At 40.3% G+C, this 26,437-nt stretch overlaps 1 protein-coding gene across 2 annotated transcripts in view; it reads right to left on the reverse strand.

Moving 5' to 3' along the window:
* Nucleotides 1–26,437, reverse strand: part of KLHL14 (kelch like family member 14) — a 63,254-nt gene that overhangs the window by 31,156 nt on the left and 5,661 nt on the right. For both annotated transcript variants that reach the window (XM_027883152.1, XM_027883150.1), the window contains one exon: nucleotides 15,446–15,567. In XM_027883152.1, coding sequence (XP_027738953.1) covers nucleotides 15,446–15,567 — 122 coding nt within the window. The remainder of the gene's footprint in view (nucleotides 1–15,445; nucleotides 15,568–26,437) is intronic.

Genomic DNA, 26,437 nt, shown 5'->3' on the forward strand with positions numbered 1-26,437 from the left:
CTCAAGTTATGCTTTACTTGGACACACGACAAAGGGCAGTATTATTGTTGTGCTCTGAGGGGACAGTCCCAGGGTAGAACTGTGAGTACCAAAACTGTTATCGTGCGGTGTAGTGATACCTGAACTAACTTCATGTTACTGACTCAGCCCCAACAGGTTCAAGTTCTCCCTTGTTTTAAAGGCCCCTGTGGCTTGAGGGCCTGAGTTCAGCAGGTGCTGTATCCACTGCTGGCAAGAAACAACACGTTGAAAAGGCATATATAAACAATCAAAAATGGGTATATCAAGTATTTTTTTCTAGTTTTTAGTATCTGTCTGCAAGTTGTTCTACTGGACAACCACAAATCATTTATAAGTAGAACTGACATTAAACTCTTAATACATTTCATCCATAGATTTCATGGTGTGATGTGAGTTTGGTCCAGACAATTCACTTTGCTCTAATAGCCCAGACCCTCCTTTGCTTGTGGCTTTTTTTTTTTTGCTGTGATGCTTTCCTGACATTTTTGCACCAGCCTCTGGAGTCCACTCAGGATGAATTTCAGCTGTGGACTCAGCGGGCAGCTCTAATGTCTGCCTTCATTGTCCAACCCAACTCACTAAAACCAGCACTCAACCCCACCTGCACCCTCTGTGGGGCTCCTGACACCCAAAACTGGTGCACAGACATCTTCTAGTATTTTGGTGTACTTCTGCAGCCTCCCCTCTGCAAAGAGGAAGAGGATTCCCATCCCTAGGTGAGTGCACCTGTGGTCCACTTCAGCAGCTCACTGAGACCTAACTACTGCAGCAACCTGCAAAGCCTCTGAGCATCAGGGGAAACACAGAGCTCTCGAGAACACTTTTTGCATACTGCAAAAAGGCACTTAGGGACTTCAGAATCTGAGGCAAAAAAACATGGTATCATATGGTTAAATGGCCAGCCCTGGAAGAATTTTTTTTCTCTTTTTTTTTTTTTTTTTTTTCTTGGTGAAAGTCAATAGAAGATGATAGATCAATAGAAGTTTTCTGTATAGAAACATTTGCTCCTGAAACAGTGCTGTTTTGTGCCTTGTAAAACCAGAACACCTTTCCCTAAGGAATCAGTTATTTTCTCTGATGACAATGAATTATTTTCCAATATTGAAGGTTTCAAATGAAAGCCCTCAAACAACTGCAACTACTTCAGGTGGGCACCAGCGCTGTTTTACCTGGGGGTGGAACCCCTTTGTATGGCATCCTTGCCTCTCTGAGAGGAGGCCAGGCTGCTAAAATAAAGCTGCTGGAGTGAAGCCAAATTATGGCTTCAGGAAAAGGGATGCTATGTCAGGGCTTTATTGATGTTGTATATCTTTGCAGTTAAGAAAAATCAAATTTCTGAGTGCTGAAGTGATCATTTCTTGAAGAGGCACTGGAGACAGCCTGGGAGCTGACAGGAGGACAGTGGCTCCAATCTTGCTGGATGAAATGTGCCCCACTGCAGAAAGCCCCTGAAACATCCCGCACATTAACAGGACTTAAGTTGGAGGCTTGAGCAGTGTATAAACCCTTACATGGGACATCTCTGCCCTAGACATATTTTTTTTTCCTGAAGCTGAAGCTAATGGGAGCCGGTGAATGCCCAGCTGATTTCAGCAGTTGTGATTCTGCTGAATAAAATAAAGTTTAAATGAGCTTGTGCAGACATTAGTGGTAATGCAGCTGGGAGACAAGGGCTGCACGGGGACTATCCAGAAGGCTGGGATTTGGACACCACAGATCATCCAGCTCTGTGTTACTGGCTGCCACGGTACTTAAAATAATTGTAGTTCTCTGGAGAGAGTATACAGATAAACTCTGTCTTATGTTAATGCACCATCATATAGAGTTGTTTACAGGCAGTACTTAGTAAGGTACTTAAGCATGTATTTAAACACGCTGCTGAACATCAGTGTGATTAATACTTTGCTGAATTAGAGATATGATATGAATATATTTTTCTGCTGTTGCAATTTTTCATTATATACAGTTATAAGCTGGTCATAAGGATTTTCTTTCAGTTTTGCATTCAGTAAATGAGTTAATTTGGGAGTCAAATTCTGCCTTAGTTATTCCTGCACAGTGCCTTTCATATGCATGAGGGAAGAAGACTGCTCTGTGACCTTTAATTGGACTTATTTTTTCTTAGTCTTTAATCAAGGAAAAAACAAATCTGGTTCTTTCTTTCTGATCCTGCAGCGCTTTGACATTCCTTTCATGTCATTTCCATCAGAAAAGTATCTTTTACATATGGTTTGTATGTTTTTTAAAGCTGTGCACATACAGCAGCTTTAATTCTTGACCAGCAAGCAAGCAGCTACTGTTGAGCACAGACTGGAGTCATACACTCTGTTCTTTTGGCATGTAAAACCAGGGGGAGGGAGGAGAAGAGCAGAAACATGGCCCTTACATCACTCATCATGGTAATTCTATTTAAATCTATTTTAATGATTTCTAATAACATAATTTGCCAAGCCTCCCCACCTGAGAGTGATTCAAGCACATCTCTCTCTCAATTTTCCTTTCCTGCTTAGCCCAGGAAGGAACATTTACTGTCTCCTAGTTTCAAATTTTGGGGTCAAACCTTTTCTTAATCTCCTCTTTTTTTTTTTTTTCTTTAATAATAAGAACTCAAAGCATTTTTCTACTCATATACATATAAGTTATTGGTTATTGTCATCACTGCAGAACTGTCACTTCACTTGCATTTACTTGCAGTTTCTGCTCACAAGGAAACAAGCTTGATTTAATAGTGATAGACATTTTAAGAGTTGAGGACTTCCCCCCCTCCAAAAAAAGAAATAATGCTAAATCATGTGCATTACATACATTATCTACTTGTAATAAGATGGGAATATTTAAAATGATTCAGTCACAAATAATTTGTAAATGAAAACGACAGGCTCACATCAGCCACTGGACGCTCTGGGTGTTTGCCGAGCTCAGTGAGCACTTGGGTAGGTTTACCCACTTCATGGAAAACAGATGTTCACACTGTGGAAAAGATTCTGATTCCCTTTCATGGTTCCAAGAATCCTGAACAGAAGTGTCTCACATGAAACAGCCGTGGTGCCGGGCTTACTCCCACACCTCAGCCCTCGTGCACAGTTCACACAGATGCAGGTTAGTCAAGGACAGTGCAGCTGGAAACCAGGCATGCCTCCATGCCAAAAATACTGCCCAGTTTATTTCACACATGGCTGCCAAGAAGCCAGCACAGTTATTCTCCAGAACAGCTCTGGAGGGGCTCAAAGAGCTGGCTGACATCATCACAAAACCTCTCTCAATGATTTTTGGATGGCCTTGGGAATCTTGAGAGGTCCCAGCTGACTGGAAGCTGGCAAACGTTGTCTGATTTTCAGGAAGAGCAAGGAGGACCCTGGAAACTACAGACCTGTCAGTCTCACTTCAGTGCCCAGTAAAGTTATGGAGAAGATTATTCGGGAAAAATTGAAAAACACCCGAAAGACAATGCTGTCATTGGTCACAGCCAGCACAGCTTCGTGAGAGGAAAGTCCTGCTTATCCAACCTGATTTCTTTCTGTGACAAGGTAACCCACCTAGTTGATCAAGGGAAACCAGTTGATGTAATCTTTTTGGATTTCAGTAAAGCTTTTGATACTGTCTCTCACAAAATGTCCAGCTCACAGCTGGATAAACACATCATGTGGGGGGTGAGCAATTGGCTCACAGGTCGAGCACAGCGGGTAATAGTGAATGGGGTAACATCAGACTGGTGAGCTGTCACTAGTGGGGTTCTGCAGGGCTACATCTTAGGCCTGTGCTCTTCAACATCTTCATAAATGACTTGGATGCAGGACTGGAAGGGATAATCAGTTTGCAGATGACACAAAGTTGGGAAGAGCTGTTGACTCCCTCGAAGGCAAGGAGGCCCTGCAGAGAGACCTTGACAAATTAGAGGGCTGGGTAATCACCAACCATATGAAGTTCATCAAGGGAAAGTGGTGGATTCTGCACCTGGAATGGGGCAACCCCCATAGAAAGGGACCTGGAGGTCCTAGTGATGGCAAGTTGAATCTGAGTCAGCAGTGCCCTTGCAGCCAGGAGGGCCAACCATATTCTGGGGGGCATCAGGCAAAGCATCACCAGGCGGTCTAGGGAGAGGATTGTCCCACTCTGCTCTGCACTGGTGAGGCCTCACTTTGAATGTTGTGTGCAGTTTTGGGCACAAGATAAGAAAGATATTAAACTGTTAGAGGGAGTCCAAAGGAGGGCAATGAAGATAGTGAAGGGCATGGAGGAGAAGCCGTGTGAGGAGCGGCTGAGGTCACTTAGTCTGTTCAGCCTGGAGAAGAGGAGACTGAGGGGAGACCTCATTGCAGACCACAGTTTCCTGAGGGAAGAGGAGGGGCAGGCACTGATCTCTTCTCTGTGGTGATCAGCAACTGGACCCAAGGGAACGACTGAAGTTGTGTCAGGGGAGGTTTAAATTGGATATTAGAAAAGGGTTTTTCACCCAGAGGGTGGCTGCCCACTGGAAGAGGCTCCCCGGGGAAGTGATCACAGCACCAAACCTGACAGAGTTCAAGAAGCGTTTGGATGATACTCTCATGCACATGGTGTGACTCTTGGGGATGGTCCTGTGCAGGGCTAAGAGTTGGACTTGACAATCCTTTTCGGTCCATTCTAACTCAGCGTATTCTGTGATTCTGTGAAAGCCACCCCTTTTTTCACCCCTGAGGATGATATATTCACAAGCAGAGGGGGTATGGTCATGGGGCTAGGTAAGATAGCTCACACTACAGCTGCCTTTGTTGCTCCTGCCTGGCAAATACCAGAAGACATCGCCTGTCTAGACTAATGGGAAGGCATATGTTAACGCAATTAATTAATCTGCCCTAAAAGATTGAGGCCAGGCCAGGATTTGTCTCTTTCCTAGTGCTCAGTATGATCTTAAGCATTGGGATTTCCACCATTTCCCATGGGAGATTATTCCACAACCTAATAGATCTCAATGTCAGGAAGTTTTTTCCTGATATTCAGCCATAATTCATATCCATGAATTATGAGCTACTGTCGACATCACATCCATTGAGGCATTCCTAGAGCCTGCTTCATTTAAAATTATATGCTCTAGTTATGCAGGGTTTCTGTGTACTAGGGCAAAATGCTTTTTCTGCAGGTTAATTCATTACTATTCAATTTGTTAACACTTCTTTTCTCGGTGTGAACAGTCATTCTGCAGTTACATACCCTGTAGTAGCACAATCCCCATTTGGGAGTAGAATCACAATATATAAATATGACAAAACAACATACCAAAAACCATTCCCGTAAAGACATATTAGTCTGTTCCTGCAGATACACCAGCATTCAGTTAAATGAAAGCAGTAGCTCATACAACACCTGGTATGAGACAGAAAGCTTAGAAAAAACCCTTCTCAAGTATGTAATAAATTTTATTTCTGTCTTAAACAGAGGGAAGGTAGGGGAGTAGGGGGGCCAGTGGGGAAGGGAAAAGGGATTGAGAAGGGAAGAGAGAAAGGAACTTAATCAAGCTGTGAGAAAATAGAGGAAAATTGAAAAGAGAATGACTTCCTTCAAACAATGAGCCACTAGAATGCAGTAAGGACATACAACAGCAAATAAAGTTGAGGATGCAAAATGTTCACCTCTTGTCATTATAGTGCTTATAAAAATTGAGACTGCTACAGCAGGCTTCTGAAATCTGTATTGCAAATAACTGTGTACAAAACACTTCTGGGAAGGAAACTGCCTTCTCTTTTAAGAAGGTTTGAGAGGAGAAAAATTATAAAACATGTACCAATGCCTCAAAAAATCCTTAGGATTTCTATGAGAATTTTTTATTATTACATTTTACCCAGGAAGCAGTACTTTGCCATCCTGTTTGCAACCCATCTGTACACAAACGTCACATTAGATACTGAAAAAGGGAAAGCTTTCCAAAGTAAGCAACTATAAACATACCAGAGTTCATTTTCATCTTCATACATGCCTAGCTTGCATTAATGCTACATAAATCCCAGAGCAAGTAGGTAAGAATAAACACATAAATTTTACCTGGAATCATCTGAAAAACAGAAAGCAATATTTGGAATGAGAACTGAATTTGCACAGTGCCATATAATTTTGTGTGAAACTTATTCCAGATGGCAAATTTTTTAAAGACAGTGGCCAAATAGTGTTGAGGGATCTACACAAACAGGTCTGGTGAGAACATTTTGATGATATTTCCTTTCACTAGAAATTACGTGACTTTGCTGAAATCTGTATCTAGCCAGCTGGGACACTTGCTTTGGCAGAAGACAGGACAATGCAGCTCCCAGTTCCTACTGGACCAGGATATCTGTGTTCACAGCAGACAGACAATGCCCATAGGCTGAGACTACCCAAAACGTTGCTTGCAGGTCGTCTTGGGCGGCATTAAGCCCACACATCTGCACTCTGCTGATCACCTGGGTCTACTGGTGAAGTCACAACAACTTGTTATTTGTAGGTAGGCAGTTTCTGGTTTGCAGTTAGCCTTGCAAAGCTTGACAAAACTTTCTTTGGTGGGACTGTGAAATGCACCTTGGGAAATATATGAAAGATTTGTAAGCTAAAAAATTGTACTCTGACTTAAGCCAAAGCAGGGACTCAAACCTCAACTGCTGGCCTCTTCCCCAGCCCACAAGAGATGCTGAGAAGAGAAGGGATGTTCTGATACAACTCTGGTTTTCCAAAACATTTGAAAGAATTTTTGTTTGTTTTATCTTGGAACTAAACAGTAGAAGTTGCTGCAAAATGGAACCGTCATCCTCAGGCCACTTGTAAATATATGAATCCAAGTCGAGAAATGACTTAGAGAAAGGTAAGCTCTGTGATCCCGTAGAAAGGTTTTGAGTCAAAGGTTCTGATGTACTAGCAAGGATATAGCAAGGAGTGGCATCTCCAGAAGCCAGCAGCTTTCTTAGTAAGATGCCCCTAGAGAAACCTGAAATCAGCATCTCTTGTGGAAATGGCACCAGCAGCTGATAACTCATCTGTCTGAAACCTCCAGCCTTCTTACATGGGGCCACCCAAGGCTCAGCTCTGCATTGTCGCAGTGCCCTGCCTGAGGATGTCTCAGAAGGGGATCGTATTGTGTTCTCTTGTCCCACTCAGGTTTTCAACCACTAACAGTCACAGCTGAGCACAGGCAGGGAACAGGACATTCGGGTAACACTTCCGGACTCTACCTGAAAGTAACTGTTTACAGCAGAGTTTCTGAGGATAAAGGTGAGTAGATTCAGGCGTCTTTGTATGTGAAAGGAAATGAACAGCCTGATTTCCAGAGAGGTGGGTGTTCACAAGTCCATAATAAGGGGCAGAAAGCAGCCAAGAGAAGCTGAAAGACTGTTGAGGGCTTCAGCACAAGCAGACTGAATGCAGAGATAAGACTTGTCATTTCAGACACAGCACTGCAAGATGTGAGGGGACTGGGAATACAGGAAGGGAAAGCTATCCAGAATCTACAAGACACCACACTTACAAATAAGGCACAGGGTAAAGAAGATAAACACAGCAAGTAACACCTGTGTAAAAGCAGAAGCTAACAACATTGTAATCAGAAGGGAAAATGCACACAAAGAGGGCTGACATTTCTTGAAAGTTATCTCAAATGGAAGTGCAGAGGAAAATAATATGTAACACATAAATATGGCAATCATTGTGAGAACATGCTATGTTTTCACTAATTCTTTGACTTTTGTCCTGCTCTTAGGTATGCGGGCATGCACTGTTAATGGCACCTCCACGGTTGAATTGCCATGCATCAACCTCAGAATGGGAGCTGCGGTTAACCTCTGGTACGTCACATGTGAAAAAATACTCCTCACTGTATTTCTGTTTCTCACTTCTATATTCTCACTTCTCTGCATGTGTAAAACGTGGTTTATTGGCAGTGTATATGACCACCTGGAATTAATCTCCTAAATCCAGGCTTAAAAATAGATATTCATACCAATCAGTTAAGTTTTCTGTGTCTGAATCTCTCTTCTTTTGTGACCATATTTTCCTGCTTTCGAACCTTTTGAAAAGGTCTAAGTGCAAGGATGGAGAATATGGATAGAATTTATGTTTAAAATCACCTTTTAGTGTAATCAGTATGTTTATTTAAGGAGTATACATTTAAGCATGTGCATATGTGTACATGTACAACTTCTGCATACACCCACCAAATTTATTAAATCTGTCTAGTGGCTAATATAAAGACTACTGCCTTAGCAATATGCTAATGCTTGCTCAAGCTTTTCAATGCAGTGCTGAAACCATCCTTGACACAGCACTGAAGCAGAAGCTGCAGCATCCCCAACTGCTGGATAAATGGAGTAAGAGAGATGAAATTTATCAGGGCTGCCAAGAAGTGCTCATCAAGACACATTTTTTGACTAAAGTAAGTGTGCACTATTCTCAAGTGACAAAAAAAGGGGGGACAGGGAAGAAATTAGAACAAGCATTTATCAAGAGAACCTGTCGATCTGACTAGACACATTTTTTGCAAACATCACTTCTTTTATTCACTTACCAATTGATTTGGGATAAATTGAAGGAGGAAACCTTTGCTTTTAACATCCTATAATTCTTCAAAAAGTAAAGGCTTTACACTGGATGAATGTATTTGCTTAAAAGACAGCATTTCCAAAGGCACACTGTGCTGAGCTTAAGCTGAGACTTAAGCCTTTGAAAATTTCTCCTAGGAACCTCTGATGTGAGCTTTAATCATACTGTTTTTCTTATAAGTAACCCACTGGAAAAGACAAAACTGCATAAAGTACTACAACACATAAAGGATTGAGAAGTTCTCAGAGTCTCCAAAGCCATTTCAGAAAAAGAGGAATAGGAGTTTGGTTATTAATTTGCCCAGGGAGGACAAAGTATCATTCTGTCTAGGAAAGGCTGATACAACTAAACAGCACAGAACTGCCAAAGAAAACATGGAAGAAATAAATATACCCTATTGCAGCAGAAACAATGCAGGTTGGGGATTGGAGTTACCCAGGTTCCCTCATGCTGACCGAGACATGAAGCAAATCATTCCACCTTCCTTTTATTTGACTTTCTTTTCGATAAAATATATAAATAATGATGTTCAAAGGGGTTTCCAGAACCACCAGAATGCCTAAGTGCTGGCCTGACGTTCAGTGTTACTGAAGATGGAAGATCTCTGCAGTGTCACAGAACATATTTAAGGGAAATTTATATAAAAAGTCAAAATGACAGAAATAAAAGGACGTTCCATTCAGACCAGATGACTTGCAGGAGACTGTTTCATGTAAAAATGAAAGCACAGCCAAGCTGGCTGTGGGAAAGGAAGGAGAAGGTGGACTACCTTTATCAGAGCATTGAGGATGAAAAAAACTGGCTGTTCATTATGACCAGCAAGTCATAGGAAGACAAATAAATGAGAACTCCTTGATATTGTGTGATTGTTGCTGGCAGGAAGGAGTGGGAGGGAGAAGGAAATCAAATTCGTTGTTTGTCTTTACACATTGACCAAACATAACAGCAGGAAGATCAAGATAACAAAAAAACCAAACAACCTCCCCTCCCACCAAAAAAAGAAACCCACCCCCCCCCCCCAAAAGAAACGCCACCACCACCACAACAACAAAAAAACCCCAACCAACCAACCTACCAACCAACCAAAAAAAACCAAACAAAAACAACAGACTAAGGGATAAATAGAAGAAATACCCTGAAAAGAGATGCTGGCCATCCTGACTAAACTCTCCAGTCTGGCGATGTTCTGGACATTTCNTTTCATGTAAAAATGAAAGCACAGCCAAGCTGGCTGTGGGAAAGGAAGGAGAAGGTGGACTACCTTTATCAGAGCATTGAGGATGAAAAAAAACTGGCTGTTCATTATGACCAGCAAGTCATAGGAAGACAAATAAATGAGAACTCCTTGATATTGTGTGATTGTTGCTGGCAGGAAGGAGTGGGAGGGAGAAGGAAATCAAATTCGTTGTTTGTCTTTACACATTGACCAAACATAACAGCAGGAAGATCAAGATAACAAAAAAACCAAACAACCTCCCCTCCCACCAAAAAAAGAAACCCCCCCCCCCCCCCCAAAAGAAACGCCACCACCACCACAACAACAAAAAAACCCCAACCAACCAACCTACCAACCAACCAAAAAAAAACAAACAAAAACAACAGACTAAGGGATAAATAGAAGAAATACCCTGAAAAGAGATGCTGGCCATCCTGACTAAACTCTCCAGTCTGGCGATGTTCTGGACATTTCCCTATCTTTCTAAATATATTGTCTCACTGGACAACAATGTTGGCTTTTGCTCTGGATTAAAATCCAGATCTATTGCAATCCCTAACCATAAATGCATTACTGTCCATACATATATTTGACAGTATTGTGATGTTCCCTGAATCATCTCTGTGGTTCACACAGATGGTGGTGGTGGTGATGGTGGTGAACTAGGGAGGTTAAGGAATGTTACAATTAACATCTTATTGAAAGAAAAGAAGGAATGATTTGAAAAAAATATCTGCTGCATCTTCACATGGATGGAAAGTGCCATGTAAGATTTCAGTAATATTTCCAATATTTTACCCTTTTGTGCTTTAGAGAAAAAGGAATTTTGTGTTAAAAGGAAGAATAGCTGTATATCTAGAAACTTGTAAGACACAGTTTCTCTGCTTGTCATCACTCCTAATCAGACAGATGGATAAATTGCTATGGAAAAAAATACAAAAAAACCCCACCTAAAACAGTGACTACATCATTTTTATTTATTTCTTGCATTCTGTGTTCACATAGCAAGAAATTTAATTCCAGTTAGATCATTCTCTTGTGATATTTTTTCTTTCATTTAATATATTTTTTAAATGCTTAGAAGCATTATGACAGAAAAGCATGTATTTTTTGCCCTGGTTTATACCCATCATCCTTACCATTACAACAAGACAAAAGCATTAAAGTAAAATTAATCATGTCAAAAGATTTTAGCAAAAAACAAGGGAGACCATGCATAAAGCATCGCTTTGTCTAGTGTGAAGTCACGCTCTGATTAAAAACATATAATGAAAGTGAAAGTAATACATCATTGCCTTAGCAGTAGGGTTTTTGGGAAAGCTATGCAATTCTGAACACAAAAAATCTTTATAGGCTCTGGATTTTGAAATTTGCAATTACTATAGAATAATTCTAACAAATAAAACATTGTTTCACTTCCTTAAAGTTTAATTAATCTTAAACACGGCAGTTAAAACAAACAACCGAAGGAGTTCTAGAATTAAACAAGGACTCCTGGCAGGACCATAGCTGGTAATTAAAACCGAACCAGCAGTGGCTGGTTCTGAGCAGTGAGGCATGAGGTGGTGACACAGAGACCCCCCCACTGCCCCACATCCAGTAAGTAGTTACGGAGACTGCAAAATATCAAGAATAATGAAGCCCCATTAATAGAGCAGAACTTTTGCTGCTACTAAGGACTGTCAAACACATCAGCTGTTCCTTTTCTGTCACTGGGCAGTGGTCACCTGTTGCTGCTATATGACATACTTAGTACTCAGTTAAAAAGTGAACTGGTGTTTGTGCACATGTGGGGAAGCCTGAAAAGAAACCATGTAGTGAAGGTACTTGCTATACTTTGCCATACAGTCTATAAAAGCCTCTATTTTGCTCAGGCACAACTGTGCAGTAAGTGCTTCAAATTAAAACAACAACATGCATATTATGATGTGCATAATATTATATATAATCTCAGATTAGGATTGTGCCCACATCAAGTAAAATTAGGTGGCAAAAGGTGTTTGTAAAATGCCACTTACTTTCTCCTTTTTTTTTCCTTTTCTTTATTTTGCCTCCATTCTTTGTTGTCAACATTGAAAAAATAACTCTGAGAAATACAAGATAGGAAAAATACACAGTAATACTAGACTGTGAAAAATCTACTGATTCCTTGAGCCATAGCATTCTTGCCTATAGATGATGACATTAAAAAATTGGAAATGGGTGCATGCTTCCCCTCCTCTCCTGGGTCTATGAACAAGGCAAGTTGTTTTCCTGATACCTTTAGAATTACTCCCATTAGTACTGATGCATTTGGTGCTTTGGCTAGCCAGGCAGAGAGAGGTGGGCAGGATCCCCTGCCAATAGATCTAGCTTGTCTTGGAAACAAAATGAGATTGCTACTCTGCTGAGCTGTCATACTTGATAGCTTGTGCTGTTTCACCTGCAACCATCTTCATAGCTCCAGCTGCAGTGCCACAGCTTACATGGACTCAGTAGTTTCTGATGGTTGATCTTCTCCTGTTCCTCATGCATCACACGAGGCAGGACAGGGAGCCCTAAGCTACTGAGCACTTGCAACAGCCACTCTCCAAGCTGAGAAGGAAAAAGGCAGGAGGCAAGCAGCTCTCTCTCAAATGGGTCTGCAGTCCCTGACAAGGAAATTCTGGGGTTCCTCTCAGTAGAAGGTGACAGGAGCAGATTCAAACTCCTCTCATCCATCTACTCCTCAATGCCCCTGCCACTGTATACAGGATTAAGTGTTTGCAAGCTTCTTTCCCACCTTCCCTATCCCCAAATGCCACTGGCACAGAGAGCAGAAAATGAGGAATATAGATCAGCTTGGAGGAAGGGAGAGGGAATTTCTGTGCACTTTTACATTGGATCAGTAAGCCTTTAAGTGTAAAACATGGCATTTTGTTGGTGTGTGTGGGAGCCTGCTGGCGGGCAGAAGGTTAAAGAAAAGACTTTGTAAATGTTTGCTTGCAGAGGAGGAAATCAAATACACCTAAGGCGATAATAAAATAGAACACCTTAAAATACAAGACTAAAAGAACTGAGATTCTTCCTATCACAGAACCTCATGTGCAGGAGCGTTTTTCTCTGTCCCTGTTCAGTAGGGAGCAAACTCCTCATTCGTAGTGGTGAGATGAGGGTGAACTGCAGCCTCGGGACTGATAGCACTGTCTAAACAAGTCAAAAAAAACCCCAGAAAAACCCTCTTCTGCCTTTCCTGCTGATTGTATATCTTTGGTAACTGTGCACTGGGAGTTAAAGGGTAAAGAAAGAAAAAAATTCCTTTCTTCCTAAATTGCAAAAGGTACAAGAAAAATAAATCTACAACAATGTCCTTCATTTGCCACATAAACGTTGCGGTATGTGATAGAACAACATGAATGCACCGAACTATCACTATGTTATAAGCTGATTAGTTTGTGGTCTTCCCTAAAACTTCTCAGTCACAGTTCTTCAAGCCCCTGCACTCCTACACTGTAGAGTCCTTCAGTGTTTTATGGAAAGGACAGAAGTTCTACTTGAACTTGTCTCCCATTCTCTCTTATATTAAGTTAGAAAATAAAGGGGATACTTGGAACTCTTACTTCATCTTTTTTTAATATTGTTAGCATTTGGTGAGTAGCAATAATATTTTTTAAGAAATCATGCTTCTTAACATTTTGTCTCTTTCAGTGTGAAAAGACAGGCATTCTTCTGTTTTCTTCAAACTGTGGACCAGGCCAAGAGGGCATCATTTTCTAGAAGGATTTGTAAGAACAGGATTACTCATGCCACAAGAGGGCTGTGTATTTGACAGCCATTGTCTCAGCCGACACTGAGACAGATCCTGGGACCTTCAGGACTTCCAGTGCTGAGCAGCAAGCACTTGAACATGAGCGAGCTAGGACTGTGACAGTTGAATTGATTGTCTCTTAATCACAGCATAAAATGTTACATGCATTAACCATAATGGAGAGAGAACTTTTCTTCACTATTTCTTAGATGTAACACAGGAAAGACTACATTCTCTACATAAAATTATTCTGAAACATCTCTTAACACCACCATAGACAGTGGTGTTACTCAAATGCTAGTGATGGACATTTAGCCGGAGCATTTAGGTATCATGCCTCTGGGTAGTTTCCCACAGTCTTGGAGACAGCATCACAATGTAACTTATACACAATGTAACTAAGAGTTGCGTAAATGTCACTCTTACAAAATCTCACATATCTACATCTAGGTAAGATTCAGAATAGAGCTTTTTACTTTAAAGCATTGGAGAGTTCAGATCTTGAAGCAATAGATCCATTCCTCCTGCCTCTCCTGGTGAGCCACTGGATTAGACACAGCAAATAAAATAAAAACCTGGACACTTCTGCCTTAGGCAGTATCATTGATTTTTCACTGACTTACCATCTTCAGAATTTTCTTAGAAGTAATGTACAGAGGTGAGCATCATATCTCATTATTCTGAATAATATGAAGCATAGTATGTTCCCTAGCACAGATGCTGTAGACTTTTCTAATGTACAGTTCATATAACATTTTATAATTCATTCATACACAATATATTCAACTGTTAGTCCAGGTCATCTATACCTAAGCAGTCTTTATGTTGCACCACTTTGCGAAAGGCTCCTAAATCTTCCACGGGGAAAAGAAATTTGCAAGAGCATTATTTCAATTGCATCATAGCAGTCTTGTGACTCTTTTTCATCCTAACCTGTGGATATATTATTAACGTGGATGTGTCCCATTACAGGGCTTTGGATAAGAGAGAAGAACAGAATTCTGTAAAATGTAATTTACCGGAGGAAAAAAAAAAGCAGGTTTAGTAGGAAATCCAGGTTTTACCAGTTGTCCAGTTTTAGAAGTATGGCTTTGATTTATGGATCAAAATTGCTCATTTATTATTTTACCTATACTGCTTTGGGCAATTTTGACAGTTAAAATTTAGTTTTATTGACCAATGCAGCCAGTTTAGCCACAAGGGGACTAATGCACACACAGCCTGCTGCACTCAAGAAGCTATGATTTGATTCCATGACCAAGCCAGACTGGGAATCGCAACCAACATAACAATAAGTTCCAAATCTCAATGCTCGAGGCAAAATACTTACTCTAAAACACAATCAACCTTTAAAAGAAGGTGGGAAAGAATTTTGTGATAGCAGCTTCCGTGCACTGTTTATTGTAGCTGATATATTCCACCAATGCTTCTGTCAGCAATGGACGCAGAGTAGTACAGAGGAAACCTTTCTTTAGTGATTCTGGACAACAGATAAAGCTGGAAGAAGGAAATGAAAATGCAAAAGAGAATCAAAGGTGTGCTCTAGTACTATGGCTTACCAGGGATCTGACTCTGAGAAAAATGTCTTGAACGCTGCCTTTTTTCTTTCCCCTAAACAAGATTTTATTCCTATATATATATATAAATATGCATGGATTCATGTTGTAGCATGAAAGACAAGTTTACTTAAAAAAACTTACTGGAATGATTTTAAGCCAATGTTAATTTAGGCCTATCCTATTATAAAATTAGCATCTTCTGCAATCTCAATTTATTGCTCCATTGTGAAGCCCCTTGTGATACATAAACAAATCTCTGAAGAGAAACAAATCAATAAAGTGTCTAATTTGATTAACCATGTTTTTAAATTCATCAAGACAACTGTACAAAAATAAACCACTTACTTGTCAGTATTTTCCATGTCTTCTTTTCATCATCATAGTACTGAACCAAATTGCTGGGTAGCCGGTCAGGTCCGGGAGGCAATCCTCCAACCAATAACAGCATTTTCTTATTGGAACGAATTCTTCACCCAAAACAAGAGGAAAGATGAACAACCACATTACTGAGGAGTATTTTTAGTGGCAACAAAATCATAACCATCAAAAGAATGTTCACTGCTTGCAGTTTTCTATTTCATTTTTTTGTGTTTCTTTTCCCAATCATGTCTCAACAATTTCTTGAACCAAGCAGAAAAATGATCAGAAAAGCTGCGTATCTCTCTACTCATGGAATAATAAGCTTCCTTTATGCAATTTGTTAGAGGTTCATTCTAGAACGACCTTTTTCTTATATTATCCCTTTAAATCATCACTCTTTACAGCTGAATACACATGAAATGCTCTGGAGTTGTACTAAGGTTAAGCATTAAAGTTGCATGTCAAAAATCGTATTAGTCAAAATCATTATTATAAGCCATTCTACACTCAAAGAACCTTGAAAAAATTAAGGTTATGCAGAGAGTTTGTGAGCCAACTCTTTAATCACACACTGAACTTCAGATATATAGTTTAGTACAATTAGCAGCACTGGGCTAATGGTTATGGGTTAAATGCTACTTACAAGCACTTTTGTTTGTTTAATTTAGTCCAGACTCTTGCTTTCACTCTCGCCCCCAGCTCCCCCCCTTCTCTTTGCTCTCCCCCTGTGCACCACTGGCTATAGCAACACCAATTGGTAAAAATGAGACTGTGATGTTGTTGTGAGCCTCCCCAGAGTGGAGCCCTGCCAATGCTTGCCACTGATCCAGCGGCATGAACCTGCTCAACTGTGCAAAGTCACTCTAATTCCCTCCCTCTGTTTTTCTACCTTCTCCCCCAGGGGGCAACCACTGAAAGGAGTGACTACCCACCCATCAAGAGCTGGCAATTCGCTGCTATTAACCGTGACCGTGATTCCCAATCTGCCTGGCAGTTCTTAAGAACAGGACTGCAATGTCTCATCTGCAGTAAAAGCGGTTATCTGCACCCTGGCCTCCAACGCTCCACCTGATGAACGTACGATTTCTTTCCAGCATTAAGGGATTTAGCACAATTGTAAGTGAAAACAGGAGGGGAGGCCCAGACCCCCAGATGAGCCCTGATGCTTTAATAGTCACTTCGCATATAATTGAACTTTCATCAGTTATACAAAGCTTGGGTGAGATAACACTGAAATAAAGGTCTAGGCTCAAAATGTTCCTGTTAAGTAGTAAGGTGACGTAGCCTGGAAAACATCCATCGATACAAATGAATACATAGGAGGACCATGAATTTGATGGAAAGCACCCTTGTCAAACACCAACATTTCTCCAAGCATGACAACATCCCTATAGCACTCTGTGTGTCAGTATGCAGCAAACACCTCTGGCCAAGAAAGGCACTAAATGCCACAAATCAAAGCCCCACCACAGCTGCACACAGTGGGGTCAAAGCAGTACCCAGGAGCTCCAATCACAGCGGTGCACTCTGGCAGCAGGTACTTTATTCCACAGCTTCCCCACACCCATAGCTTCACTCCAACCGCTACCTAGAATGTGTGTTGGTGAGCCAACAATTTATATTTGTACTAGGATTGCAGCCTCTCTTAAGAAGAATGGGCCAGATGAACTTGGTTGTGCTGTAGATATGCACTGCCCACAAGGAACCTCCTTCAGGAAGGGAGTATGCAGCTGAAGGCCTGATCCACTCAGTGCTCCAGAATAAAATCCCTCAAATGGCTATCCAAAAGACAGCTACACACTACCCGATGGTCATCTGGCAGATGGCTTTGTTTGCTTTTAAATGGATTTAGGTGGATGGATTGACAGTGGATGAAACAAAACCCTCTATGCAGTGGCAGGAGTTACACCACAGGACCAGGGACAGTATCCCATGTTGTCCTAGCCCCTGTCTCTCTCCTGACTTAGGGAAAGCCCTACAGTCCCTCAGTCTTTCTGACAAGTCAGCCTTTGATGTCTGCACTGCACCTGCTATGTACTGTCAAATGATGACTGTTACCTGCCCACCAGACTGTAGCTGTGTAGGATATCAGGCACCGTCTCATGATCACTGTCGGCACAGTCTCGACTCAGTGAGACCAAGCTCTGGGGAAAGCTTTCAAAAGCATTGTCAGAGTCTTGAAACACTCAATCTCCCCAGTAAAGTTTTTAATGAGAGAACATTTGATAAAAACTATGCAACATGGGAGTATGATAAACTGTTTTTGGTATGAGTTAGGGATGACTGCACACATAACAAGTGGCAGAGCAAACCAGGGCCATAAGTCAGTTATGCATGGCCATCCCTAACGATAGAGAATAAATTGTTTATTCCAACCCTCCTGTGTTGTATGTTATATCACAATCAACTCCCTGTGTATTGTAAAATTCAGAATGCCCTTGCAAGGTTTACTTGATAAAGGAGTTTATTTTGATTTTCATCTTTCATCTGTAAAACTCCCTTCTAACTCCAAAGCACTGTGAAAATCCAATGAATGGCCAAGGCTCAATAGTTAAGGTGAAGAATGAAATGTCAGATATAACTCTGAGTTTCCAGACTTTGGCAGCTGCAACTATCCTTAACATTACTTTTTCAGCTAAACAGTCTGACAACCTACTGTTTCTTGCTTCTTCTTTTCTGTGTGGCTATATGAGAATGGTAAAAAAAATATTTAGTTTTTTTACACGTTTAAAATGGGAAGTAGCTCAAACAGAAGACCTTAGTAAAAGTTTGATAAGAACTTAATAGTCAGCAAAGTCTCTACTAAATGCACAGGGAATTCTCACATGGCAAAGAAGACACAGGTGCTTTTACTCAAATAACTAGTGCATCTATATCATCTATATTGAGCGCTTTTCTGGTGAATTAAGTAAAGATAATACAATGGCTAAAGATACGCATGTTTTACACAGATGTGTTTTCCTTGGAGCCAAGTTCTGCTTTTTATGTTTTGGTGTGAAATCCCACAGCCTGGGTTTTGCAAAGAAATTTCCATTATGATCTCACATTTATGATGCATATTGTACTGACCAGTACTCTTGAAATCTTAAAATACATTCTAAAATACAAAAAACATGTAAATGAGCCCTGCTTATATGCAGAAGACTTTTCCAAATATTAATAGAAATGTATTTCAGTGAAATTTTACAATGAAGACAATTTAAAAATATGTGTAATACATTAGCAATATAAAGTTTCTCCCTTTCTTGTATTATTACATGTTTGTTATTCGCATAACTCCAGATTACGATGTGAGACGCTCTTAATTATCTCTGAAACACTGTTTCTTCATAGCCCTTATTTCACAGTGTAATATACTATTTAGTTACATACTGTAGTTCACAGAGTCCCTGCCAAGGATGCTGTGGTCATCTTAAGTTCAATTAACAGTAGCGGATCCTGGTCAGGGAAGGCTAAAGTAATATTAGCTGTGGACAGGCAGGTTGATGTCAAGGTAAAAAAAGCTGAGATAAATTTATCCATATCTTGTTCTTGAAAGCAGACTCCAAAATACCTAGACTCTAGTTCCCATCAATGAACATGCATGTCTTGTTATTATTCCGCACACACTTTGCAGTTTCTGTTCTGCTAAGACTTTTAAACACTTAATTCACCTTAATTAAGTTCCTGGTTACCTCATGTGGTGTGAAATTTATTTTGTGTACGTACAAGGCTGGAAACCAAAGTCTATTTCAAAGTCAACATTTTCTAACTTTAATGGTTTCCCTCAGACACATAAACCAAGGAATTTGGGTACTCAGAGAAGTGGCTTCATTTTCAGAGGTATTGAATAGCCATCAGCATAACCAAGTCCTACTCACTTCAAAGGTAGCAGCAGATGCACATCAGCTCTAAAACTGAGGTCACTAGTCCATATTCTAAACTAACCATAAATATGTGTGACAAAAGGCTGAGCCCAAGGAATCAGTAGAAAAGACCATAAGAGACCTCAATACTCCTGACAACCACCTCCTACTCTTTTGCAACCTTGATACCCTTATCTAATGGAAAACACATGAATGGGAAATATCTTCTTGTACATTGTTTTTCTTTATTAACTTATCCATCAATCTTGTACTGATGGGTTTTCCTTATCTGGGCAATTAGTAGAAGCACATTCTACCAAAGCTGGCAAGAAAACAAGCCCCAACAACAGGTTTGCTCCAGACTCTTCCAGTTTTTAAACAATGCAATAAGGCTTCCTTCTCTGCTTTAGGGAATGAATACAATCATGAAACGGCAATCCTGTGGTTCTTAATGCATCCAGTGTAGTGTTACACATTGGAAAGAAAACTGCATCTTAGGACGTACAGGTGATCATGCTGATCAATGAAAAATAAAGAAATAACACTATTCAACTATACTTTCCTCTTAACTCAGGGCTATAATAAACCCAAAAGCCTGGGTCATTAATTATCTTTTAATATAGGCTATCACTATGGCTTTGAGTGTGGATAGAGCCAGGTAGCTCTTAAGAGCAGCAACTTGACAGACACGATGGCACACCTCACTCCTGCTTCAGTGCTGACCTTAAATGCAGCAGAGCAGAATCAAAATTTAGGTATTTGCCCACTGAACTCAGGCACAAACAAAACCAGACAGAAGACCAGCAAGAGCAGGTCAATGTGTGGCAAATTTTACATCCGCAAATCTCACTACATCAAAGGATTTGAGAAACTGAAGTCTGACAGTGATCTTATCAAAACAAGTAGCAAAATTCTCAGAAAAAGTGACTGCATTAACCTGCAGCAGAAACAAAACATTTCAGAGAGGTTTAGATACCAACCTCAAGGTAATAAGACAAAGAGATACATACTATCCCAATCAGCATTTCAGTTGCAGACCTTTGTTTGTTAACACTAAAGACTTACTTTCATCTTCAGAAATCAGGACCTTAGCAACCCTTTAGAAATCCTCAAAAGGTATTTGAAGGGTGCTGTGTCCAACAAAAATGTAATGGAGAATCTAGTTGCAGTCTGAAAGTCTGAGCTGATGTTCTAGGCATCCATTTGCCCACGACTAAAGAAAATGTTTTGCCACATACGACGTGATCTCCAACAATTACCTGCCCCGCTCCTGGATGGGCGTTTCAGTGCAATGAAAGTGTCATATGAAAACTGTTTATTTCTATGGATTTTGGCTTCCATAGTTGACTGAAATGATAGTCATGATTAGCAACACATGTTTAATAGAGAGGAAGTATAATTATCCAGGAGTTTTAATTATGAACTTGATGAAAGTCGTAAGGTACAATGTAAAATTTATTGTGGACAAAGGAATTTTGTGAGGTTTTGTTATTATATAAAATGAATTAACAAACATAACAAGCTATAGGTGAATAGGCATCCAGAATCTCTTCCTAACCCTATAGCACTGCCAGGGAAGGACCTGCACTCTCACAGTCTTGCAAGTCCTGCAAGACCAAGTCCTGCAGATCAGTCTCCTGATGAAACTCTGACCCACAAGGAATATCTTTCTCCTTATGGATAAAGTACAGACCTAAAAGGATATATTGAATTTGTCAAAACCTAAATCATGATAAAGTCTCCTGCAAATTATGATCAATAAATTATTTAGTTTTTCAGTTCAAAGAATGTTCAAAATGTGCTGGATGTATGAAATTTGCTTTATGAATGGATTTTTCTGATGCTTCTAAGCTGCACCTACTGCCCAATGCACACTTGAAAGAATGTGAAAGGAGTTTCTGGCAATACTAAAAACCTGGAAACCAATCTTATAATGAAGATTTAGGGGGGTTTATTTTCATTCTCAGTGTGGGCATGCTTGCAGAAGGCCCTGAGTGCAAGTTTTCATTGCATCAGAGCTCAAGGTAACATTCACTGAAGATGATGCCTAGGAGACACACTTTCCTGCTCATTTAACACGTGACACTGACCACTGACAGAATGAAATTTAGTAACATAAATAATAAGTTGAGAATGATCTGCTAAGATATTGATTGATGGCTTAGTCCTCTGAATCTACTACAACTTTTAATTTTTTCCAACACTTTAAAAAAAAAAAAAGGCATTGAAAAAAATTACCTCACTCCTTTAAAAATAATCATTCCTTTTCCTCCTAAAATGCAGAAGTCTGAGGATAAGTGAATCTTTTGTCTGACAGTCCAAACTTAACTGTTACAAAGGTACCTTACAAGTTGAAGTTTCCCTTATTTCTAAAGTTGCCAGACATTTTTCCATCCCCTGTATTAAAATAAGTAGAATCTGGAGCTCTGACTACCCGATTTTTCCTTATGAACCCAATCTCACTACTGTTAGCAGTTTAGGACAGTCTCTAAGTAAACCTTTAAGAGTTAGCTTTCAGCTCTTAGCTGGAAGAGTTTTTAGAGTCCATGTCCCTTCTTTTTGGGATAAAAGCCTCTGATATGATAGGTAGCTTCGGGGTAGACAACTATCCTGGAAAAGTGACATCTACCAGCAGTTCTCCTTTGGGAAGAACACAGAGGAATGTCCTTCTCATCTTTGTCTCCCTGTATTACCAGCCTATCCTTCATGTTGACAGGAGACTGGTACCGTTCCCCAGAAAGATGCTCAGTAGCTTTCCCATACGGAGTCCTTCCAAGGTTGCTGTATTCATACACAATACTATTGTTCATTATAGCTTGAGACTAGTTTTAACAGACGTGTTGCCTGTGTAAGATCATGAAGAGTACTTCTACAGTGAGAATATCTACAGAAATAGATCGCCTGAACACAAGCTGTTCAAATCTGACTGCTAAAGATATCCTTACTAGACAACAGTGAGTATCTGGAGCATTGTAAGGGATGTGAATCAAATGAATTGTACCAGGAAAGGAATCAAATGAATTGTACTAGGAAAGGGAAATGGTAAATGAGATACAAAACCTCCCATGTCATGAATCTTATTGGCAAAACTATGCAAACAACAATTTTCCATACTGAAGGAAGTTCCAAAATACCTTTAAGTAATTCCTTTTATCCTGAATACTTAAAAAAAAAGAAAGTAAAAGCTAAATGTTTCATGTTTTTATAAATTGCTTTCTCTTCCCCACCTCATTTTGTTTGGCCTTATTTTGGGTTTGGTTGGTTGATTGATTTGGTTTTTTGGTTTGCGGGTTTTTTTCAGACAAGAGATTGTAAAATGGAAATGCTTTATAGAATGCCTCAAAGTGGTCAAATCCTCTTTTTTTTTTTTTTCCCTAGGAAATTTCAATCAACTCTTGTTTTTGATTTTCAGAGTGTGAAAAGTCAAGAAGGCCCTTTTGTTTGATTCTATGTATCAGATATCCATATCAACAGGAGGTCAGGAGGTCTCTGCACCAGAGGCTGTGTTCTCCCCAGCTGAGGCTCCTTTTCCTTAGGAATCCAAAGAGAAGAAACACACCTTGCTGCTGGCTCACCCAAGGTATGACTGTTCACCTTTTCCACTGACTTTTTTTTTTTTTTTTCCTGAAAGGATGCAGCATTTGAGGAACGCGGGAAGAACCAACTGTGGCACAAACTTCTATTTACTTCCAGCTTCACTGCAAACCGTCTGCTTCCATTGAACTTGGCAGCTGATATTTGTTCAGTTTATTGTCTGCTTTCCAACAATACAGCAAGTGTTGACTACTAAGTACTAGGCATGACAGTCTTTAAAGAACATTTCATGGAGGCAACAAATATGAAAAACTTATGCCAGTTTTCAACTTCCCATATTCTTCAAGTTCTTTAGACAGTCCTTTGGTAAGCCTGTAATACAGACAGAACCTGTTTCAACAAAACCAACAAGAGAGATGTTTGCAGAGCAGGGGACCTCAAAACCTGCTTTCAGGATTCCTAGTAACTTCCCTGCTCAATGTTTTCAGGCTATGCTGAGCAAAGGATAATAACAAACCTTGCATTGATTTAGAAAACTGCTTGTATTTTTAAAACACAGGAGTTGTTTGAAAAGATAAAACAGGTTTTTTACAGATTAAACATGGGTTTACCAGAACCAAAGCTTTTTTCCTGGCAAATTATTTTCTGTTGATTTTGTGTTCTGCGTTTGCTCTCCTCACTCCCCTTGCCCTCAAGGCTCACTGTTCTTTCTCTTCAAGTACAAATCCAAACAATTACACCATTACAGCTCTGTTCCATTTACTGCTCAGCAGTTACAGACTCAGAACCTCCATATTCTTCTGCCATAAAGAAAAAACTATAGTGACCCCAGGCCACAACATGCCTTCTAAGACTATCTCCTTTCTATCTCCTCTCCTCCACATAAAGGAGATGCACGTCAGGCAAAGAGTGAACAGAAAAGTCTCAGATCCGTAGCCAAGACAGGTGTGTGTGATGCTCACCATGATCCTAAAGTGATCCATTTGTAAAAGGTGCACTCTAAGTATAAATCACTCCAGGAGGACTTTGACTAAGATGGAACTTCCTTATCTAGGAGGCTCTGCACCACCTGTGATTTCAACTTGGAAAAAGAGCCAGGAGATAGAGATACAGATACTTGAAGCTGCTTCAGGTGCTAAAAGGGTCAGGGTGGCACAAAGCCAAGGAGCAGCACAGTCCAGCGAACTGCAGCAGCCTCTGGAGATCCAAGTTGAGAGGTGTGGAGCAGTGGGCTTTTGAGGTGTGTGTAAGGTTGGGAGCCTGGTGGAAGGGGCCCTCAGGAGTTAGGGGTCATGGTGACAGTGGATTCAAGAGAAAGGAGAGGTGGAGGTGAAGTTCACATAAGTTGGATCTGGGGACGAGTCCTGTCACCTAAGGACATAAATCAGGAGGGACTGCCAGTTCACAAAGGACACTATCCCAAGTAGGACCTCTGACCGGGAAACTGGCTGGCAGGGCAATTACCTTAACAAGGTACTTGGCAACCCTTCCTCACCTACAGCTGTTGGAAAGATGGTTGCCCACAAGAAAGGCCATTAAATGCTCTTCATAAATTATGTTTCTCCTAACAAGTACTATAACTGAGTCAAGAAGCTGTTATCACCTATGCCTCTGTAGCTCCCCAAGATTTTACCAGCCAGGACATACGTGTCTTTACGAAGGCTCCCAAGGACTGTCCTGACCTACAGCAGTCCTTTTAGGACAACGATGGTGCCTCTGTCCATAGCATGAGCTCCAGGACTCCTTCCCTCTTGGACACTTTACATCTCTCCACTTACACTTCAGGATGAGCCTGTCTCCAAAGGCAAACAAATGCACATAAGGCAGGTAAGGAAAGCAGGTGAGACTAACTAGGATTAAGCTGACTCCAGATCGCTGGTTCACTTCCCCACAGCCTCTAATGTATCAGTCTCCCTTTTGCAGCTCAGCTGAGGGAGTCCTGGCACACATACAATTTCCTGATATTAATTTGGGCACATAAAACCTGATCCAAAGCCACTAAAATAAACCAGAGCCTCACATTCACTTCATCCATACCGCAATACAAAAATGAAGAATTTGCATAAATGTTTTTTATCAGGATGTTAGTTTAGGATCTGAAATATTTTTCACTTGCAATTAATCATGAGTAATAATATTAGTTAAAAATCCAAATATTGGTGTTGTGATCACAAAGGGACGGGAAGACAGCTGTTATCAGAACACACAACCTCTTTCAGTGAAAAAACACAAATTTTTTTACAACCACCAATCATGTCCTACAGAGACTCTTCAAAAATCTCTGTAGAAAAAGAAGTCAAATTGAACTACAGACTGTGAGATTTGTAGACAAACAGTGTATTCAATAAGGAAATTATTTAATTGTCAAGGGATGTAACCAGTTTCTTCAAATTTTTCATCTTCTCTGTGGTAAGTAAAACAGACTTGGTATATATACCTTCCTCATAGATGCTACTGTGTCATACTGTTCAGCACTTTACATGTTCCCTCTTCATCAACAGTTACCATCTTTCCACTGAATGAAAACTTGTCATATCAACTTCATCACCTGCAACTGTAATGTGCTATCACTTTCACTAATACTGCCTAACACCAAATAGTCTGGATGACACCCTCTTCCCACTGAAAATAAAGAAAAAAACTAAAACAAACCACCTTTACAATGAGCTTTAGCAGGACCAGAATTTGCACTTCTAATCTCCCCAAGGTCTACTAGTCCAGGGAAGAAAAGTATAGAAAAGCAGCTGGGTCTGTACATGCTGGGACTTTGCTGAACCCATAAAACAGCATGGTCAGGCTTAGCCTTCTTATCTCTTTGTCTCTTTATTTCCCCCCTTTCTCTTGTGCTCTTCAATTCTGTATTTTCTGCCAATGACTTTTCCCATCTCATGTCAGTTGGTTGATCCCCGTGCATTTTTTCTCCCTCACATCTGAAACAGTTTTTCCAGAGACTGAAATACTCAGCTGTTACTGACAACAGACGCTGTTTCTGCCAAGAATTAGGTTTTTACCTTTTGTTTCATTCTGTATCTTCTTTTTATCTGCCATGGTCTTTTTTGTTTTGCTAGTTTCCTTTCCTGTTCTATTCTCTGATTTTTCTTCCTTCAAAACTATTCTTATCTCCCCTCTTCCCTCATCTGTATTTTCTTGCTTCCACTACTTATGTCCCATTTCTCCTCTGAAGTATTTCAACTCCTTTATTTTTCTGCATTTTTCCCTCTCTCCCATTTTTACCTTCCTCACTCCCCTCTGCCTTCAGGTACCTGACACAGCTGTACAGACGTGTGTCCTACAGCTGACAAACAACTCCCAGGACACCAAGGACTGCCTCTCCCACCCAGCCTACCTTCTCACACCTGTCTGGAACAGAGGGCATCGTAAATAGCTACAAGTAAGTGAAACCATTAAAATCATAGCAATGGTCTATAAAAAGGCTACAACATTTAGGTAAAACATTTAATAATAAGTCTCACAATTTAAATATTTTTTTTCTATAATGCTCCATTGTCTGTCTACAGCTATACTGTGCATTAGCACAAGCAAAATTGAAGTTAAAAACTAGGTATTTCACAGCAGTGATGTGTTTTGAACCATTTTC

The sequence above is a fragment of the Empidonax traillii genome, unplaced genomic scaffold (genome assembly GCF_003031625.1).
Source record: "Empidonax traillii isolate 1590-97213 ecotype Southwest subspecies unplaced genomic scaffold, ASM303162v1 scaffold119:size1479319, whole genome shotgun sequence".
In the NCBI taxonomy this organism is placed as follows: domain Eukaryota; kingdom Metazoa; phylum Chordata; class Aves; order Passeriformes; family Tyrannidae; genus Empidonax; species Empidonax traillii.